General features: G+C 36.9%; 1 protein-coding gene across 1 annotated transcript; it reads left to right on the top strand.

Annotated features, from left to right (window-relative positions):
* The first annotated feature begins 1,511 nt into the window (after nt 1-1,511).
* LOC125238219 lies at nt 1,512-17,843 on the top strand. The gene is made up of 3 exons (XM_048145494.1): nt 1,512-1,892; nt 14,831-15,120; nt 17,426-17,843. The coding sequence occupies exons 1-3, from the start codon at nt 1,512-1,514 to the stop codon at nt 17,478-17,480; spliced, it is 726 nt and encodes a 241-aa protein (XP_048001451.1). The 3' UTR covers nt 17,481-17,843.
* Nucleotides 17,844-22,603: the final 4,760 nt, after the last annotated feature.

Genomic DNA, 22,603 nt, shown 5'->3' with positions numbered 1-22,603 from the left:
CAGCCATTGTGTCACTCGCAACGTACCAAGAAAATTATGAGCATGTATAAGCGAAACGCACAACATTTGAACAGCACTCTTTAGAAGTCCTAAAGATCCGATAAATCAAGTTGCTGCTGTCTCATTGCAGTCAAAAATTCAATCTGTCACTCATTTTGTGCAGAAATTTGTCTTTCATGATATAATTATTAAAGAGAAGAAATTTTATTTAACCGTTTTTCGACCGTTTGTATGACCTATAGGTCAATAATATGTACGTAAGTAATTTAGCTTTTAACCAGTATTTTGTCCGGTTCTTTGACGATAGTTAAAATAAAGGTTAGACAAAATCCTTGTCATAATTACTTTTCATTCATACAAAGAATCTAGGACAGTAAATTCCTTATAACCAGGTTAACTATAGTAAATAAATCATAAGTATCATAACTTCAGGTTTTCAATCAAATGATAACCATTCTAAGCAAGCGATATATTTGTAGCTATAATTTCAAGCCAATTTCTGGCATACTACTCAAAGGATTATCTTCTTTAACAAAATAATGCTAGAGCTCGAAATGGTTTGCTTGAAATATAAACTGAGAAGCCAAATGATTGATTCCGGTAAACTTCGCTTGGTTTTTCAAATGGTTGTAACCGCCAGATTGGTCTGTCAAGTGACATTCTTGACGCACAGTTTTTCATTCTTTTTTTGCAAGAATGAGATTAGTATACTTATACTACTTTATTTTAATTGCTTATTTACAGATCCAAATAATTACAAAAAGTTTAATGTAACAATATAACAATATAAATTTTGAGAAAAGTATCTTAGGCTGTTCAGTTAGTCACTTATTAGAAATATATTAAAATAAACTGGGGTTTAAGAAAAAGGATTTTAATAAACACTGTCAGTTTTTTTTACTTCAATGGTTACAATTTTAGCGAATTGAGATCTGTGGCGCTGCCAAAATCCTTGATAGAATCAAAGAACAGAAACATTCAAGTTCTTATGAATATAAGAACACACATTAAGTCCAATCAGCTGTTTGATTTCGAACATGACAATCCCAAACCCCTTGACCCCTTTGATGATGATGATTACAACCCCTTGACTGGTTAGGCTGGGCCCAAAAAGGGGACAAAAACCAATGAAATATTTCACTTTAAGTTATATAACTTAAGCTACGTTTAAGTTGATTACCTCAAAATACGTTAAAATTGTACTTACTATTTAACATCCGGATTTGTTACATATCGCCCGTAGTAAACGGATCAACAGCAAAGTATTATTATCTAACGTTATTTCTTTCATGTGTAACTCCTCTCCAAAACTTGAACGACCTAAGCTGATACACTTCGCGTACAGACTTACGACATTTTGGTTTTAATCGTTAAAACAGCAACGAACTGCATCGTACATTGATGCATCCCTCTTAGCTTCGTCCACTGTACCGTGACTCGAAGCGCATATAAGTGCTACGGCTGCTCTAGTTTTAAACATAGCCAGTACCGCCATCAGAGAGAGCACCAAAATGGTACCACATTACCTCCTTGTTTTGACCCTGGCTGTCGCAGTAAGCGCGAGAACGGCAAGCACCAATCAAAACACATTGGAAGAAGGCAGAAGTTCAGATGACACCATTTTGGGTGACCTGAAAGTAGCTTATGAAACGTATAAGGATTGCAGCGGTGGAGATATCGGGACATGTCTGAAGGTGAAACTGGCGAAGGCGCTGAACAGGATATCGAAGAATGAGGAGGTATCCTTGATGAGCGGTGTGACGATAACGAAGGATAAGGATGCCAAGGTCGAGGACGTTGAGGAGGCGCTTCCGAGAAGCCTGGACGAGAGCTCCTTGGACCATCACATCTTGGACCAGATCGTTGGATTCATGCAGTCTCATACAGTCCAGGTAAATTAGTAACTTAAAAAAAATACATTTTGATTTGGACAAAAATAGTGATTGGTGCTAATGATTCAAATTTATTGATTTCATTTTTCAATTGATTTCTTATCTGAAGAATACTTTGTTAAATAATTCTTTTGATAACTTTTTTTTTGTTATCAGTTTCATCAACTTTTTATGTTTATTATCTTGTTTAGTTTATTGACTATTATTTTCACTCGTTTCACTTGACCTACTTTCTGTCTTTAGTCTTTTTTCATTATAGTTAAATCCTTTAAGTTTTGTTCCTTGGTTATAGTATATATTCTACACTCACAGTTAATTTTTTTACTAATTGGTTAATAACTACCGTATCTAAGGATATCATTTTAAAATGTTTATGAAAAAAAAAACTGACTGTGAAAGACTTTTTTTCTTATCGGTCACTTGACTAAAATATATTCGATATTACTTATAAAGTCAAAGGATAATTGTGAGTGAGCACGGGAAAACGTCCCACTTTGTCGATTGCTATAAAGCCGCTTTGTCAGTTTATTCAGATATAGATACAAGTAAATCTCGCCTTAATGGTAACCGACAAAGTGCGACGTTTTACTAAACACACACAATTGTTTTAAAGCTATGATCCATTTTTTGTACAATTCAACTATTCACACAGCTTTAACTATGATCGCCATTTTTATAAATCGACACACTGACACTATTTCATATAACAATGTCAATGGCACTTTAATTGCACTTGTGAATTAAACAATATTACATAATAGGATCCGGCGTGGATTACTACTAACACAAGAAAACTAACGCAACCAGTACCATGACTAAGATTATTTTTCGTTAAGGCTTACTTACACGGTGCAAGAACTCTCCTGTGAGTTTCATCAGTTCATTACATCGCTGTATTTGATTGGTCTTCCAAATAGTATGTAACCTCAACAGTTCGCAATGTAACAAAAATTATTCTGCAAGTTCCTACGTCATCTGTATAGGGCCTTTGGTTCGGTGAGAACCATTCAGTACAGTTCAGTGATTACTCTGGTTTAGATAAAAGAAGAAATATATGGTATACGTCTGAATACACCAATAGAGGACGGCCCATTTTGACTGGGCCAGGTCGAATTTATACGAAAAGGATCACGTGATCAGCACATATAATTAAACATAAGAAGCTGCTTCCAATACCGAGGTTTTCATAAGCTACTCTTACCACTCTGACCAAAAACAGTGCTTAGAACATTTCTTCTGACTGGCTGACTAGGGCGAAGTTCGATGCTACTCTTTTAGTGTGCGTATATGACTGTCAAATTTCTAACTACCAACGGTCTAATATCACATCTCGGATACTGGCGATCAAATATATGAGGGAGGCGCGTTCCTAGCACACATTCTAAGCTCGTGTAGGTGAACGCGTACCATGCTTGTATGAGTGAGATATGACAGGTTGACTGTTCAGGTTTTTGACAGGCGGTAACTTTGGGGGAGAGGGGGTGGACGGCGCTTTCAGTGGGGAGCGGAAGTGGCCATACTGTACGATAGTACTATTGATTATACTGTGCTAATATTGTTTCGATCTACTAAGTGGTTAGCCCCTGTCTTTCCCATTATCTTGATTATTTAGAAAGAGTTCTATTAGGTATATGGATTGTAAACAGTCTAAGTACTGTATCAGTTCCTATTGTTTTGTTAGAACAATAGAGAATATTAGTATTCGCATCACGTGGGCTTTTAGACAAAATGATTGATGTTATGTTATAAATAAAGTTTTTATGACCTATGATATAATGTGCGTAACAGTTACAAGTATGACATAGTAAAAAAGTAAATGCGGTACATTTTAAACATGTTATAAATAGACCGTTAAAATTGCCATAAAATGTTCACACACAGAATAAAATCAGTATTATTGCATAATGTTTTGAGTTCAAGCAAAAGATTTCATGTATTTTTTATACATTTACCTACAGCCTACATTTTATTATTTATTTATTGCACATAAAAAAGTAGAATTGGTGGATCTAATGCCTTTAGGTATTCTCTAACAGTCAACCACGGCATTTTGTCCCATTACTTTTAATTTATAATAAACTAGCTTTTGCCCGCGGCTTCGCTCGCGTTAGAAAGAGACAAAAAGTAGCCTATGTCACTCTCCATCCCTTCAAATATCTCCACCTACAAAATCACGTCAATTCGTCGCTCCGTTTTGCCGTGAAAGACGGACAAACAAACAGACACACACACATTCCCATTTATAATATTAGTATGGATAAAACTTGAAGTTCTCGCGTTGCGTTTTGTACACATTTTTTAAAGACGGGTTGAATGCGATAAAATAACATTTTTACCTTTTATCCAACGTTTCGACCGGCCGGCGTATCATGCTGCCAATTTTATCACTTATCCACGTGGATAAAGCATCCGTCACGCTTTAGCAAGTATGTCAGTGTGAGAGTGACAGATGTCTTATCCACGTCGTGGATAAGTGATAAAACCCTGCCTGTGTGTTGACGAGCCTGTGTGGTGACGGGTTAAGAATTTCACCACCCCTTTTCTTCCCGTGGGTGTCGTAGAAGGCGACTATGGGATATGGGTTAAATTGTGGCGTAGGCGAGAGGCTGGCAACCTGTCACTGCAATGTCACAGTTTCGTTTTCTTTCAACCCCTTATTTGCCAAGAGTGGCACTGAAGCTTTAGTAGTTTCATGTGTTCTGCCTACCCCTTTATGGGATACAGGCGTGATTGTATGTATGTATGTATGTATAAGTGATAAAATTGGCAGCATGATACGCCGGCAGATTGCACTAGCCATGGTCGCGGAAGACTTAAAAAAATATCTCAAAACCGTTAACTTTCCGCTAACATTTCATACATTTTCTCTTTCAAAACCTATATTATTACCTTCTGCAATTATTTTAAACGCCTAAGCGAGACAGTTAATGGCATAGATGCAAATATCAGTTAGATAGCGAAAGCTAACGCATACTATGTCAAGTGCTGTCTCACATACTAATGCTCTAAATCCTTATACAGACACAGTAGGGCATAGTGCTTGCAAATATGAAACTGTGCGGTTACCGTGCGTTTTTAATAAGTTACCCCCAAAAATACATTTTCCGTTATACTTTCGCTTAAGTTCTAGGGTAATATATATTCTTACTAAAGCAGCTGACATACAGACTGGGCAAAGCAGCTGACATACAGACTATTTTTGTACTACAAAAGACAGCCATTCGTTCTATTTACAACTTAGAAACACGTGAACTGTACCTTCCCAATATATCTATAACAGTATCATTTATGTTGTTAAGAATTTAGACTGTTTCACTAAGACATATATTTCATTTTCATTTTCATTTTCTTAAACGTAAGCTTATGATGAGGCTTAAACGTAATCTTATGATAGACCTTGGCGACAATTGGTTATATAAAAAACCGGCCAAGAGCGTGTCGGGCCACGCTCAGTGTAGGGTTCCGTAGTTTTCCGTATTTTTCTCAAAAACTACTAAACATATCAAGTTCAAAACAATTTTCCTAGAAAGTCTTTATAAAGGTCTACTTCTGTGATTTTTTTCATATTTTTTAAACATATGGTTCAAAAGTTAGAGGGGGGGGACGCACTTTTTTTTCCTTTAAGAGCGATTATTTCCGAAAATATTAATATTATCAATAAACAATCTTAGTAAACCCTTATTCATTTTTAAATACCTATCCAACAATATATCACACGTTGGGGTTGAAATGAAAAAAAATATCAGCCCCCACTTTACATGTAGGGGGTACCCTAATAAAACATTTTTTTCCATTTTTTATTTTTGCACTTTGTTGGCGTGATTGATATACATATTGGTACCAAATTTCAGCTTTCTAGTGCTAACGGTTACTGAGATTATCCGCGGACGGACGGACAGACAGACATGGCGAAACTATAAGGGTTCCTAGTTGACTACGGAACCCTAAAAATGCTAATAAATACCTGTCTAGGCTAGCGGATACGTTAGATGTGAAACCGATGATCCTGGGTTCACACAACTGGTAAACACAAGTAAATGTTTATATGTAAGTATTTGTATATTATGTCGTTGTCTGATTACTCACAATAGAATAGAAATATCAATAATATTCTGATCTCGATAGATCGAGTTTTGGATACCCTTCTCCAACTGAGGAGAGGAGACTAAAATCTTCTCGAGGCTGAAGCGTAAGTAAATACAGAACCGGCTTAGCTTTATTTATTTGACGTTTATAAGCGCATTGTAATATAATTACTTTGAAAATAAATTACATACCTGCATCTTAGACTCTCTGTTCCGATTTAAGATTGGGCAGATTTTCCAACCCTCCAGTTAGAAGTTTGCATCCGAGATTTCAGGCTTCATTTGTTTCTCAAAATTAAATTCGTTTATTTAATATATTATTCTCTTTTATTCTCTATTATTTCCGAGTACAATATAATAACGCGTTCCGGGTGCTGGTGGGGCTGCCCCGCTTCTGTAGCGCATCACGGATGTTTGCTGAAGCGCGTATAGACTGCTTTTATACAACTTTGCGCAAACGATGCACATCCCTGGTGCGCCGGGTGCGGGCCAGCCCCAACCCCCTCCTGTGTTTGATAGCCGAGAGGTTGGACTGCCCATATTTAAGGCATTGTGAGGACTTGCATGTTTCTAGAAGTACGTATTATGTTTAACCACTAATTACGTGCTCCTAGAAACATTGCCCTAGTAGTCTAGTATTAATGTAAATAAAATAAGTACTAACATAGTTCTTAAGTGCAGACTAACTATAATATTATACTATGAGTCATACTGTTACTCGAAATAAAGGAATTTATTTATTTATTTATTTTTTTTGCCAAGCCTTGTTTTTAACCCCCGACGCAAAAACGACGGGGTGTTATAAGTTTGACGTGTCTGTCTGTCTATATGTTGGTCTGTCTGTTTGTCTGTCTGTCTGTGTGTGTGTCTGTCTGTGGCATCGTAGCTCCCGAACGGATGCACCGATTTAGATTTAGTTTTTTTTTTGTCTGAAAGCTGAGTTAGTCGGGAGTGTTCTTAGCCATGTTTCATGAAAATCGGTGTACTATGTCGCGGTCGGAAGTTTTTTCAAAATTTTAATTTTGTGGTTAGGTTAGTCATTGTTAATAAAACTCAAATTAAAAAATATAATCTTGATTATTTTTCCAATATTTGACTGTGTGTTAATTATTATTTATTTTATTTATTTTTAGGTAATTACAAACAAAAATCTCTAATCACAGTATCGTTAAACCAATAAGGTTTGTCTCGATACCTATTCCATTCCGCGGTAGATATTATACAATACAACAATCATATAATTATGTATGTAGGTATACAATATCAATAATGTCTTATTGATATTATCTACATATATAGTCTCATAATAATATTTATTATAGACATGCTATATTAGTAAGTCAACCGGCCAAATTCGAACGATGCTGTTAAAATCTCATTGTGACTCAAGCTCAAGCTAAAAATGTCATTTACATATATTCTTCAACAAACACGGTAACTTTTGTCAGATCGGTATCATACCAAAGTGATCATTTAGATGCATTGTTAAAACTGAATCGTTTTTTTTTTTGCGAAACGCCAGGTCTTTTCATAGCAAATTTCAAGATCCACCAATCATATTTATTTGATTGGTAGATTTTGAAGTTTGCTGTCAAAAAGATCTAGGACCTCAGTCATCATCCTCCTTGTGTTATACTTGCCACGGCTCATGGGAGCCTGGGGTCCGCTCTGACAACGAATTCCAAGATTTGGCATAGGCACTAGTTTTACGAAAGCGACTGCCATCTGACCTTCCAACCCGAAGGATAACTAGTCCTTATTGGAATTAGTCCGCTTTCCTCACGATGTTTTCCTTCACCGATAAGCGACTGGCAAATATCAAATGACATTTCGCACATTAGTCCCGAAAAACTCATTAGTACGAGCCGGGGTTCGAACCCGCGACCTCCGGATCGAAAATCGCACGCTCTTATCGCTAGGCCACATCATGTTTTAATTTACCACCACTCGTTTCGAGCTTCCTCTTTTTAGCACTTTTATCGTAATGTGTAGGTTGCCCGTGTGGTGACGGGTTAAGAATTTCACCACCCCCTTTCTTCCCGTGGGTGTCGTAGAAGGCGACTGTGGGATATGGGTTAAATTGTGGCGTAGGCGAGAGGCTGGCAACCTGTCACTGCAATGTCACAGTTTCGTTTTCTTTCAACCCCTTATTTGCCAAGAGTGGCACTGAAACCTGAGTAATTTCATGTGCTCTGCCTGCCCCTTCATGGGACACAGGCGTGATTGTATGTATGTATGTATGTGTAGGTCTACACCTGTAGGTACATTACGATAAAAGTGCGAAAAAGAAATTTTAATATCTCCTAAAAGTAAGTCAAAAAGCCGACGGAAAATCTGCTAGACGTGAACCACGCATTACTGCGTGTGTGCGTGATCTTATCAAAGTCGACTGTAAAGTTAGTTTTAAAGTATAGCGTGAGAAAACGGAAGCAGCGCGTTATGATTCAATCGTATAATGAAAATATAATTGTTTGATGGTCGTAAAAATAAAGATCTGTAGGGCAATCATGGTCGCGCGATAGATGATAAAACATCGGGCCGTCTCTATCGCACGTACAAATAGTGCGATAGGGACGGCCTGCTATTTTATCATTTATCGCGCGACCATAATTGCCTGCCTGATCTTCATTGAAATTAAAGAAAGACTAAAATAAAAGTTATAACACTAAGGTAATCGAATAAGTACCAATTAAAAGATAGACAGTTACAGTTAGATTCGATTCTGAAAACTAAGGAGCGTATGCAGTTTTTAAATATGTATAGTTTTTAAATATTTACGGTTTCCTCTACCTAACAATAAATACAATTGTCCTTGTAAAAGTAAAAAAAAAACTTTTTTTCAACATACTTGTTTGTAGGTAAGTAAGGTACTTGTTTGTTAATGGTTCCACTTATTCATATTAGCTATATTTTTACAAATACATATTTTCGTATAAAAACACTATCTATCTAAATATACAGGGTGTAAACCTAATACGGGCGAACCTCTTAACGGTGGTGAGTATAGGACATAAAAAATTGAATTAGATAACTTTTACTTAAAATTGAAATATTTTTTTTATCCATACAAATTAATTCGGCCCGCAACGTAATGCAAACACACTCGCGTTAAACGCTCGTTGACAGTTGTCATTGATTGTCATCGCAACCACGTTTACAGTACATTGCTGCTGGGAAATTTTTCAAAAATTAATTATGGGCTGAAAATTAAGAGTAACTCAAAAACACCTTGTAATTAATGATAACAATATTGAATTATATGCCTGGTTTCATTTATCGCCCTTGTTACGTTTACGCACTGTATAAAAGAAGAAACTGACTGACTGACTGACATATCAACGCGCAGCCGAATCCGCTCGTCCTAGAGATTCCAAATTTGGCACGTAAGTTCCTTAAAAGGTGTAAAGGAGCACTAAGAAAGGATTTTTCAAAATTCATCTCCTAAGGGGGTGAAATGGGGGTCCAAAATAGATTACTACGCGGGCGAAGCCGCGGGATAAGGCTAGTTTCTCAATAATTAAATACATCAAACTGAATGAATTAGAATTTTCCTACTTTTAAGCTATATATTATATAAGCAGCTGACCAGCCCTTTATCACTACACACTAAAGCCCTTTATGACAAAATTTTAATACTAAGACCGTGTAAATTTACCATAATAGCAACAAATTTGATACAAAAAATATGTATAATTTCTTCAATCGTTATTCAATACCGTTTCATTAGTTTGAAATATACGCAAACCGCTTTTCTATGGTTAAAAATATACTGTAAGTACAAATTGCACACATATTCATAATTATTGCATCCATGAATAATCCTTAAAAGTTAGACATAACTCATAAGCCATCCCCGACTTTTTTTCTAGATCTACATTTATGTATAAGAGCGACAATTCCACCATACATTATTTTGTTATAAGTCGATCGGTACGTACGGGCAGGGTTTTCGATTGGAGCTCTTAAGCAGCGTGATTTTTACCGACCGATTTTAGCACATGTCGTCATGTTTTAATAATCAATTTATAATAACAAAACCTTAATCATTCCTCAAGAATCACTATTCATACATATGTGAAAAACGCATAAACATCCGTTTAATGGTTTTTGAGTCTGTCGCAAAATTCGCGAACACAGTTTTATGACATGCAGAGAAATGAGTCAAATGATAAATGAGGTTGAGAGAAAAAATAAATACACAAATGCATATAACAAACCTTCACCAAAAATACAAAACTCAACTACTGAACTGGCTAGTGGGGCTAGCCAGTGGCCACCGCGATACCCTCGGTTTTTATGTTATTATAAATTGTTTATATGTTATTATAAATTGATTATTAAAACATGACGACATGTGCTAAAATCGGTCGATAAAAATCACGCTGCTTAAGAGTTTCAATCGAAAACCCTGCCCGTACGTACCGATCGACTTATAACAAAATAATGTATGGTGGAATTGTCGCCCTTATACATATTTTATTTTCTTTATTGGGGAAAAAAACAGACATAGGAAGGTCATACAGATAAGAAGATATTGAAATACACAATAATAGGTACAACCTACATCCTGAGACAATTCCCACTAAGATACATAAATGTAGATCTAGAAAAAAGTCGGCGATGGCTTATGAGTTATGTCTAACTTTTAAGGGTAGCTGTTATAAACATGCTTAACTTTAAAAAAATGTTTACATATAATGTGGTATTACGGTATTCCACAGTAATTTCCAGAAAATGACTAATTTTCTCGAGAACGTTCCCTCTGCCTAGCAAAAAAATAGTGCACCATCTCAAATGTTTTGCTTCCTTTAGTTTACATTCTTTGCTTGGGGAAAATTTGTGAGGTTTTACTGCCGGTCTATAATCAATTATTACATTTCTTTAATAGTATTTGTCTTATTTCTTTTACTAAGCGATTAAATATCTCCCAGTAATGGCAGATCGCCTAATCGGAGCAATGTATTGCAACGGTCAACCATTGGTGCCTATGGTTTAGGCGGAATTCTTCAGGATTTTTTGCTTGCTCTTCCGACTCCCAATTCATTGTAATAAAAAAGGCAGACAAAATAAGACGCGGAGCGAAGCCGGTGCGGTTTGGTTATGGAAATATAATAAAAAAAGATGTAAAATGCCAAAAAATATGTTGTTATATTTGAAAAAGCGAAAAAATTAGACCAGTCCCGAAAGTACCGAAAATCCCGGGATTTTTCAAGTTGATTTCCCGGTTCTTTGCTTGGCCAAAAATCCCGGGAATTCCCGGTACTTTCGGTACCGGTATTTCCCGGGAGCAAACCCTATCCATGAATAATGATTTTAAATTAAAAACCGTTTGCTCAGCTGAAAAATAGACAGACCGTTTTTTCACTTAAATTATATAAAATACCGTTTCAATAAAAAAAAACTAGTTTTCCATTTAAAATTTATAACTAACATCAATCGCAGATCGAATTGTTTATCTCGCCAGAAAAACATGCATGCCGTGCGCCGACGCACCGTGACCGCTTTCACGATGATCTACACCAATTAATGCATCTTCACTTTTTTTTAATGCCACAGTCTATTAAACGGTTTTCTTGCACCGACCCACTTGGGCATTGGTAACAGTTTCTTTATAATTAGCTGCGTGTGCATTAATGAGTGGTTCTCTAGTCTCAGGGGGTTTCAATTCAGGGCTGTCATTATGAATACAATTATGTACGAAGAGGATTTGACCGGATTTTCGTCGTGCCTGTGTGGTGACGGGTTAAGAATTTCACCACCCCCTTTCTTCCCGTGGGGGTCGTAGAAGGCGACTATGGGATATGGGTTAAATTGTGGTGTTCGTCATTCATCTTTAGTTAACCATGATTGGTCTACCCATTAAATTGGTCTATACATCGTCAATAACACTTGCATTCTAACCTCGGATGCATTTGATATAGAAAAAAGTTCTGCATCCTTAAAAATATAAACAGAGTGTGCAAAAATGTGTGCATGCTGCCATGTTATGGGCTAGCTGTCATCAGATCAGTGACTTCAAAATTTCAAATAGGAAATGTTATTATTATAAGGGTTTTATCTCTTTGAAATCTTTGAAAATCTTTGAATTGATTTTTTTAGTTGTCCGTAATTGAATAATTATGCAATTGCACAGGTTGGGGATTGGTCCTTATTTTCTTCATTATTTAAACCATTATTGGTCTAGCTGTCATCTGATTGGAGTCTTCATTTATTAAAAGGTCTTTTGATTTTAATGAGTTTGAATTCATGTCCGTCCTTTTTAACTGCAGTTGCACTATGCTGATTACTGAGTTGGGTTCAGATAAGGATTCCTCGTAGCCTTTATTATTTTTATTTTTTGGTAGATTCTGGTTTAGTTTTGGTCTCACGTGCATCAGATTAGAGACTTCAATATTAAAGGGTCTTTTATTTCCAGTGTCATAAGTTTTCTATTTATGATTGTTCTTTTTTCGATCATCAAATTTGTCGAAGTTAGATTCAAATGATATTGGAAATTTGCCTTGTTTTTTTTTTACTAATTCTCTGTTGATTCGAGATACATTTTGTTGCTCACTGTTATACTCTTTCAAATATTCCTGGATTTTTCCACTTAATAGGTCACTGTCAGTGTTCAAATAAATGCCCTCAAATAGATGCCCTTACCGGGATTCGAATCCAGGACTACCGGCTTCGCAGGCAGGATTACTACCAACTAGGCCTAACCAGTCTTCAAATGGAAAATTAGATTTCAAAGTTGGAACATGCAACCGTAAGCCCGTTTGCCACCGACGTAGTGTAGAAAAATTAAAATCACTTGATTTGCATTTTTTTATACTACGTCGTAATCAAGTAACTCGTAATCGATAAGTCCGGAACACGTAAATATTGCGTTTATTATTTTTTCTACTCCCGAACTGTTATTCGTCATTTACAGGGTCGTGCATAAATCTTTAAAACCCTACATAAAAGTCTATTCCCAAAGCCAGCGTCCGACGGCTTTCAGCGCATGCGCGCAGTATCGAAAAAACTGAAAACGCATTGTTTGGCTCTGTAACCATGGCAACGCATTGTTATAACGATACTGCGTGCGTGCGCGGGAAGGCTTTGGGCAGCTGAGCTGACAGTGCAAACCTTTGCGTCAAAATACAGGAAACAGTGTGAATTTCACGAAAATTATTCAAGAAAACAATGAAAAACTAAGTGCATGATCGTAGAAAAAGTATTGTATGCAACGGTGTTTAACTGAGTCAAAAAATACTCGTGGCGTCTTAATAACAATTTTCGGCTTCGCCTCAAATTGTTACCCACGCCACTCGTCTTTTTGACCTCCTTTAAACGCCTATTGCATAAAATACTATAATGAGTTCAACTCTTTACACAATACCTTTGATTATCATTGCGTGCGAAAAAATCCGGAATCAACGTAATATCCGGATCATTTTCGATGTAGCATGTTGGGTTATCGCGTTTTGATGTACATGATACTGAATTACTTGATTTACTTCCGCGGAAAAGGAACATAACAGGTCATGTTATTGCCTTTTTTATCTATTAAGTTTTTCTTGGCTAAAAAATCTTCTTCTTCTTCCTCCTACCCTTATCCCACGTTATGTGGGGTCGGTACAACACGTCTTCCTCTTCCATTCTCCTCTATCTTTCGTCATCTCAATACTCACATCTTTCTTCCTCATATCCCCTTTCACACAATCCATCCAGCGTTGTTTGGGTTTACCCCTCCCTCTCCATCCATCAACCTTCATCTCCAACATTCTTTTGCCTATGTGACATTCATCCCTCCTCATTACATGACCGAACCACGCCAACCTGCCACTCCTCATCTTTTCCGTTATAGGCGCAACTTTCAAACTTCCCCTAATATACTCATTCCTGATTCGATTCATTCTGGTCACTCCACACATCCATCTCAACATTCTCATTTCCGCTACGTGCACTCTCCTTTCATCCTTCACCTTTGTCGCCCAGCATTCAGATCCATACAATTGGCTAAAAAATCTTGAAAATATTTAATCAGATTAGAGCGTGAGTGGGTGCTGACAGTTTTTCAGTCACTTTTTATTTCTAACTGACCGGCAATGTCTGGTACACTAATTAGTAAGTAGACACTTTTAAAATTAGGTTAGTTCAAAACACGAGAAGCAAACTGGCTGCATATGATATCATATTTCACGACCGGTCTGGCGCAATTGGTAGTGAACCTGTCTTCTAAGCCGATAGTCCTGGGTTCGGATCCCAGTGATAACAATTATTTGTATGATGATCACAGATATTTGTTCCTGAGTTGTGGATGTTTTCTGTCTATAAGTATAAACTTATCTATATAAGTATGTATGTAAATATAAATATCATCACCTAGCACCCATACTACAAGCTTTGCTTAGGTAGGATCCACAACATTTATTTAATTATTTGTTTATATTTATTAAAAATCCATTATGTATTTATAGGAACCGATGAAAGAAATATGCAGTTTACAGATAATTCGTTAATTGTACTTCGTTATATAGGTACTCACCTAATTGACAATTAGCTACTGCTAAAATTCTGTTTAAATTATTAATTACACCATTCAATAAAACTCAACAACCTTTCTTATCAAGTACTTAATATGACGCCATTTTTTATAATTGAGTTGTAATTGTGGCGTAGGCGAGAGGCTGGCAACCTGTCACTGCAATGTCACAGTTTCGTTTTCTTTCAACCCCTTATTTGCCAAGAGTGGCACTGAAGCTTTAGTAGTTTCATGTGTTCTGCCTACCCCTTTATGGGATACAGGCGTGATTGTATGTATGTATGTATGTATGAGTTGTAATCTGAATATTCATCTGTTACTTAAGTAATCCTTAAAAATTCCAGATCAAATTCCCGGCCGGTAATGACCTCCAACGCGCTTTCGAAGAAGGCCGCAGCAGGAGGAAGAAGCTCGCCCCTCTCCTCGCCATCCCCCTCCTCATCGGGGGTATGATGGTGCCCCTGGCCTTCGGAGCCCTCGCCCTGCTGGCTGGCAAGGCCCTGATTGTATCGAAACTGGCGTTAGTGCTGGCTGGTATCATCGGGCTGAAGAAACTGCTGTCGCCGTCGGGAGGCGGTCATGAGGCGCATGAGGTTGTCGTCTCCGCTGGCCATGGAGGATCTGGATGGAGCAGGTAATAAAGTCTTCTGAATATGCAAGATTGACCAAAACTGAACCACTGAAAATCTTAGCTACACCTGATCGGGAGCATAAGGCCCCTGGTCTTCGGTGCCCTTGTGCTGTTGTACAGGCAGAATCTAGATGAAGCAGGTAGGTCTTCAATGTTTTTGAAAAACATACTAAATCTCATCAATGGCATTATGGTGCTTGAGCTTGAGGATATGGTGGTGTTCTTACACTGCTGGCTGGCAAGGCCCTGACCATGTCAAAACTGGCGTTGGTGCTGGCCGGTATCATTGGGCTGAAGAAACTGCTGTCGCCGTCAGGAGGCGGTCATGAGGCGCATGAGGTTGTCGTCTCTGCTGGTCATGGAGGATCTGGATGGAGCAGGTAATAAAGTCTTCTGAATATGCAAGATTGACCAAAACTGAACCACTGAAAATCTTAGCTACACCTGATCGGGAGCATAAGGCCCCTGGTCTTCGGTGCCCTTGTGCTGTTGTACAGGCAGGATCTAGATGAAGCTGGTAGGTCTTCAATGTTTTTGAAAAACATACTAAATCTCATCAATGGCATTATGGTGCTTGAGGTTGAGGATATGGTGGTGTTCTTACACTGCTGGCTGGCAAGGCCCTGACCATGTCAAAACTGGCGTTGGTGCCGGCCGGTATCATTGGGCTGAAGAAACTGCTGTCGCCGTCGGGAGGCGGTCATGAGGCGCATGAGGTTGTCGTCTCTGCTGGTCATGGAGGATCTGGATGGGAGGTATTGAGGTCTTCTAATACAAGGCTGTATATAAGATCCTGATTTATTAGTTGCAGATATTTTAACACATGATACTTTACATTAAAATAATTAACTTTTAATATAAATTAAGAAATCTTTTCATGTAACTTTTTTGATTTCATTTTCCTAACAAAAAAATTAATTATAATTTTGTCTAAAAAAAATCATCATGTGCATTATCACATGTCACAATAACACTGTCTGTCATGTCAACAACTGTTTGTTGTAAATGTCGTAAAGGTTCGGCGGGAAAACTGCACATGTCATTGAAGTGGCCAGTTACAGTTAAGTGGTACGTAAAAGAGGTACTAGAATCTGTTCAATGAGTTTTCATTTAATAATCACATAAACAGGCTGTTTTTACGTAGCAAATTTGTTTTTCCGTTTTCTCCAAAAAAAACATCGTAAAAGCTATAATGTTTCACGGTTTAATATACTCCAGAGACCGAGTACTATCAGCTGTAAAAATATCTGCATCTAATAAATTAGGACCTTATATAGGTTGACCGAAACTGAAACTGATAGCCTTAGATACTACATTTGGTCAGGAGCATGATGCTGCCTCTGGACTTCGGTGCCCTTCTGGTAGTTAGCATATTGAGGTCTTAAAGTACCAAGGTGTCGCTGAAAACCTCACTAAATCCCATCTGGGGTTTATGGTGTCCTAGCTCTAGCTCTGGTCATGGGGGATCTGGATGGAGCAGGTACTGAAGTCCTACGTTATCTAACTATAACTGTAAGCTATCAGAGGTCTGAAAAAATCTGTACAAAAATCTGTAAAAACGCGCGGTGGATACCGGCCAGCACGCGCTGTCGGCAAGCGCGCAGCACAGAGGTTGATAGTTCCGTCGCCTACATTAACTAAAGCGTCACTGAAAACCTACATATAGAATTGTATTAATCTTATTCAGTTTATGGAACGAACGATATCAACGCGTCGGCGTAGGTATATTGAAAAGTTTTTTCCGGACCCTTAATAGTTATTTGTTATACAAGGGGGCAAAGTTGTATTTTAACGCCGAGTGTGAAATTGAAAAACGAGCAAGTAAAAGGATTCTATAGTTGAACCACGAGCGAAGCGAGTGGTTCCAAAATATAATCCTGAACTTGCGAGTTTTTTAACACACGAGAAGTAAAATACATTTGCACCCGAGTGTAACACAAAACTTTTCCCCTCACTACAGCGAGGAAACTACAACGCAAAAAATGCGTTTATCACTGCTTCCAGTAGTTTCACAGGTGGTAAATCATCTTTATTCACCTACTTTACTTGGTACTTTACTTATTTCACTTGGTAGATTCACCTACTTTTATCAATTTTAAAGCAGTTAATTTGCCTTTATTTAAGGTCAAATTACTTTACCCACTAGTGGATAAAATGCGTTTTTACCCGCTGGTATTAAAGGACAAAACACGTGTTTCCGAGCTAGTGAGGGGAAAATTTTATTTTGTATACTCATATGACTGTACCCATTCAAACTATACCTACATAGGAACTGAAAGTCGTTACTGATTTTTATTTTTGTTTCCAGGTCGCTCGAGAAATCCCACGACTTAGCATACAACGCGTACGCCCCGGCCCAGTAGCCAACCCAACCCACCAAAAAGTTATTTAAGCAAGCATAAGGAACAAACGTCTATATAACTAATACATAGTACACGATGGCTTCGATATCCAAATTCGAAAAACAAGTGCGAATCGGAGCGTTTCGAAAACGGAATCCTACAGTTTCGAATGTAACACTAAGGACAGCGTTTCGAATATGGAATCCTACAGTTTCGAATGTAACTCTAAAGATTTCGGTTAGTGTTTAAAATGTAACTTTTTGTGTGCGTAATGTTACTGATGGTTACGGTTACATTCGTCTCTGCGCGATCATGGCAAATTATAGGTACAATGAAATGGAATTTACAATGGAATGAATAGATATCTTGCGGTCAACAGTACCTCAATACTCTTATTTATTGTATACGCACAATAGTTAGTTATCCAACAGTAATGTATGAGATAAGCATGAATGTATTTAAAGAGAGACTTTGGAATTTGCTTTAATTTTTTATTTATTTATAACTTTTATATGTATATATGGATGTATATATTTTATACGCGGTATTTAGTATATTTACGTGTATTTTTATGTACGTACGTCTAATATATGTGTTAGTTTATATATTTACGTATATGATTATTGTATGTAAATATTCATTTATAGTATGTTTTTATTTAAATATTTTATTTTTTATTTTAGTTCGGTTAATATAACAATATCCATTTAATGTACATATGTAAATAGAATATTGCATTTATTTAGTGTATACGTAAATATCAAAAGTATTAAATTAACATAAGTATGAGTTACATAATTATATCTTATTTATATGACTATATATTCCATTTTTGATCTCACACTATCTTTTACATAATACAATGTAAATATTACTAATAATATAATTATTTATTTTGTTTTACTAATATTTTGTTGAGTTCAAGTCAAATAATTTATTTATAACTTAATTGTAATCGAATGTTATCAATAAAACTGTTGGTTACTCGATGTATGTGTTCATTTTGTTATCATATTTTTAATATGAGTAATATTTGTGTCGCTCAACTTCAAACCTAGGCAAATCCATTCTGATTTAAGGTTGAATATACCTCTATAAAAAATATAATACGATCTGAAAGATAATCAACCTTATAGCAGAATGGATTACCCAGTTTTGAAGTTAAGCGACACATTTGACCTTTTATATACTTACTTAGAATGTTATATATACTTACTTAGAACCCAAAAGGTGTGAAGAAATGCGCCTAGTTATACCGCTAAAATTGGGTGTTCAACGCTTTACCTTCACCATTCGGAAACAATAATAATATTACTTACCCCTTACGCTTCATTAAAGTGTCAAAAGGGCCTCTACGCGTTTGCTTTGGCCCCGCGCACGCCTCTCAAAGGTCTGGAACATCATTGTTCCGTGACTTAATCGTAATAAAAAAATACAAACTACCAAGACTCGTGAAAGAAACCCAGAGAAGGCTTACTCGAAGCTAACAGTAAAAACCTAAGCCTCCATACGACATTCTTCATCGGATTCGCTAAGTCCCACTACCGTACCGAAAGCGGGAATTCAAGAAGGCTTGGATTTTCGGTACTTTCGGGACTGGTGCTTCGCTCCGCGTCTTATTTTGTCTGCCTTTTTTATTACAATGAATTGGGAGTCGGAAGAGCAAGCAAAAATCCTGAAGAATTCCGCCTAAACCATAGGCACCAATGGTTGACCGTTGCAATACATTGCTCCGATTAGGCGATCTGCCATTACTGGGAGATATTTAATCGCTTAGTAAAAGAAATAAGACAAATACTATTAAAGAAATGTAATAATTGATTATAGACCGGCAGTAAAACCTCACAAATTTTCCCCAAGCAAAGAATGTAAACTAAAGGAAGCAAAACATTTGAGATGGTGCACTATTTTTTTGCTAGGCAGAGGGAACGTTCTCGAGAAAATTAGTCATTTTCTGGAAATTACTGTGGAATACCGTAATACCACATTATATGTAAACATTTTTTTAAAGTTAAGCATGTTTATAACAGCTACCCTTAAAAGTTAGACATAACTCATAAGCCATCGCCGACTTTTTTCTAGATCTACATTTATGTATCTTAGTGGGAATTGTCTCAGGATGTAGGTTGTACCTATTATTGTGTATTTCAATATCTTCTTATCTGTATGACCTTCCTATGTCTGTTTTTTTCCCCAATAAAGAAAATAAAATATGTATAAGGGCGACAATTCCACCATACATTATTTTGTTATAAGTCGATCGGTACGTACGGGCAGGGTTTTCGATTGAAACTCTTAAGCAGCGTGATTTTTATCGACCGATTTTAGCACATGTCGTCATGTTTTAATAATCAATTTATAATAACATATAAACAATTTATAATAACATAAAAACCGAGGGTATCGCGGTGGCCACTGGCTAGCCCCACTAGCCAGTTCAGTAGTTGAGTTTTGTATTTTTGGTGAAGGTTTGTTATATGCATTTGTGTATTTATTTTTTCTCTCTCAACCTCATTTATCATTTGACTCATTTCTCTGCATGTCATAAAACTGTGTTCGCGAATTTTGCGACAGACTCAAAAACCATTAAACGGATGTTTATGCGTTTTTCACATATGTATGAATAGTGATTCTTGAGGAATGATTAAGGTTTTGTTATTATAAATTGATTATTAAAACATGACGACATGTGCTAAAATCGGTCGGTAAAAATCACGCTGCTTAAGAGCTCCAATCGAAAACCCTGCCCGTACGTACCGATCGACTTATAACAAAATAATGTATGGTGGAATTGTCGCTCTTATACATAAATGTAGATCTAGAAAAAAAGTCGGGGATGGCTTATGAGTTATGTCTAACTTTTAAGGATAGCTGTTATAAACATGCTTAACTTTTAAAAAATGTTTACATATAATGTGGTATTACGGTATTCCACAGAAATTTCCAGAAAATGACTAATTTTCTCGAGAACATTCTCTCTGCCTAGCAAAAAAATAGTGCACCATCTCAAATGTTTTGCTTCCTTTAGTTTACATTCTTTGCTTCAAGTTACATGTTTGGGGAAAATTTGTGAGGTTTTACTGCCGGACTATAATCAATTATTACATTTCTTTAATAGTGTTTGTCTTATTTCTTTTACTAAGCGATTAAATATCTCCCAGTAATGGCAGATCGCCTAATCGGAGCAATGTATTGCAACGGTCAACCATTGGTGCCTATGGTTTAGGCGGAATTCTTCAGGATTTTTTGCTTGCTCTTCCGACTCCCAATTCATTGTAATAAAAAAGGCAGATAAAATAATACGCCGAGCGAAGCCGGTGCGGTTTGGTTATGGAAATATAATAATAAAAGATGTAAAATGCAAAAAAATATGTTGTTATATTTGAAAAAGCGAAAAAAATAGACCAGTCCCGAAAGTACCGAAAATCCCGGGAAATCCCGGTTCCACATTGCTCCGGTACCGAAAATCCCGGTTCTTTAAAACAGTACCGGTACTGCAATCCCTAGTAGGTACTCAAGCCAAAAAAGAAAATAGAAAACATCCAAACTCAGGAAAAAATATTTGTGCTCATTACTCAAATAAATGCCCTTATATAATAGGCATTCGAACCTACGACCCTACGGGCGCAGCAGGCAGGGCATAGAGGCAGGGTCACTACCCGGTCATACCCGCTAGGCTAGACTTGAAGTCAAAAACCTCAAATAAATGCTCTTACCGGAATTTGAGCCCAGAACCATCAAATTAGCAAGGTCGCTAGGCCAGACCGTGCCTCAAAACTTGGCACACATATTACTCAACCACTCATTGCTATGTGACAGACGCGTACTCATGTATTATGCAAACACGGAACTGTATTGTGCCAAAAATATGCCGAAATTGGCGCGAAGAAATTGGGTTAGGTTACTCATAAAGTGTAATTTCTTTTTGAGTAAGTTATGTGATACCTGTAACTGTTTCTGAACGTAACCCCCTTCTTCTACCCTTACCCTTACCCCCACGTCATGTCCGGTCGGTACAAATTGATTTTAACTTTAATGATTTTCAAAGAACATTTTTACTGCCAGTTTACAGCACAGTAAAATGATAAGTAAGTTTTTAATTACAGCTTTTGAGCATTTATTGTTCTCGTAAAATCCCATAAATACAATGGCAACACAATGCACTCTGGTTAAGTCCCCCATGTAACTTAAGTAGTTAGTTAAGTGGGTAATTAGGTATGTCCATCTATAGCTTTTCTTTGACTGCCTAGTCAACATTGATAAATAACTGGCCAGCTAAGTTGAGCAATTTCAACGTAATTTTGTCCCGGGCAACAATACCTTATCATTAAACCTCAAAAACATTAAAACATCGCCCTCAACCTACCATTAAACATCTGACAGGCGTTAAAAATAGTTCAACGCACAAAAGCGAGATGATTCACAGCGTCGAGAAATTCCTTCGCGCCGTACTTTCTCTTGGTCAAGGACTCGTAGTGATGGGTGTGATAAGAAACTGCCTACTAACAACATAATACAGTCAAGATATTAGGTAAATATAGATACGTACAAAGTGCCAAAAATATGTACACGACTCCATAAGAGATTTTACATAGAATTCAGACAATAAAATTGGTGATTGTGTTGGAACGGCCTTAAAACTGTTCATGTAACTACAATATGCTACTGTTAATCTATCATAGAAAGTCTCGAAGTAATCAACTTGTCAAAAGTTAGACCTACAACTTTTTGACAAGCAGAACGTCTGCAATTAGATGCCACTAGGTCTATGCTTTTGCGATGCGATGCCAGCTTTTCAGATGGCAGAGCGATAGAGTATCGATCCAGGTACCGTGAATTCTATACTCACTCAAAGTAGCCATTTTCCACTTCAAAATTTAAACGAGATTTTACCAATATATTCAATGAAATTATGAATATTTTTACTTCCAACATCAGTCGTATACGTGCTTACATAATTACAATACATCCTCGACCATATTTAAATAATTTCAAAGCCTTTAACAATAGGCTACAAAAATGTACAGAAGCGGCTACTAATATGGTCTTAAAATATCTGTTACTTACACCTTAGGTAGTAAAGTATGCATTTCAGGAGCTTTCGCCGGTCTGGTTCGAATTTCTAGATACGTCAAAATTATCTC

This window comes from Leguminivora glycinivorella, chromosome 23, assembly GCF_023078275.1.
Source record: "Leguminivora glycinivorella isolate SPB_JAAS2020 chromosome 23, LegGlyc_1.1, whole genome shotgun sequence".
In the NCBI taxonomy this organism is placed as follows: Eukaryota; Metazoa; Arthropoda; class Insecta; order Lepidoptera; family Tortricidae; genus Leguminivora; species Leguminivora glycinivorella.
Note: the sequence above shows the minus strand (reverse complement) of the source record. Positions and strands in the feature narration are given on the sequence as shown.

Bases quoted from the DNA above. Each gene is read 5' to 3' on its own strand.
- LOC125238219 (XM_048145494.1), top strand. From the start codon at position 1,512: ATGGTACCACATTACCTCCTTGTTTTGACCCTGGCTGTCGCAGTAAGC. The intron at 1,893-14,830 runs GTAAATTAGTAA...TAAAAATTCCAG, and splicing joins TGCAGTCTCATACAGTCCAG to ATCAAATTCCCGGCCGGTAA. The intron at 15,121-17,425 runs GTAATAAAGTCT...TTTTGTTTCCAG, and splicing joins GGAGGATCTGGATGGAGCAG to GTCGCTCGAGAAATCCCACG.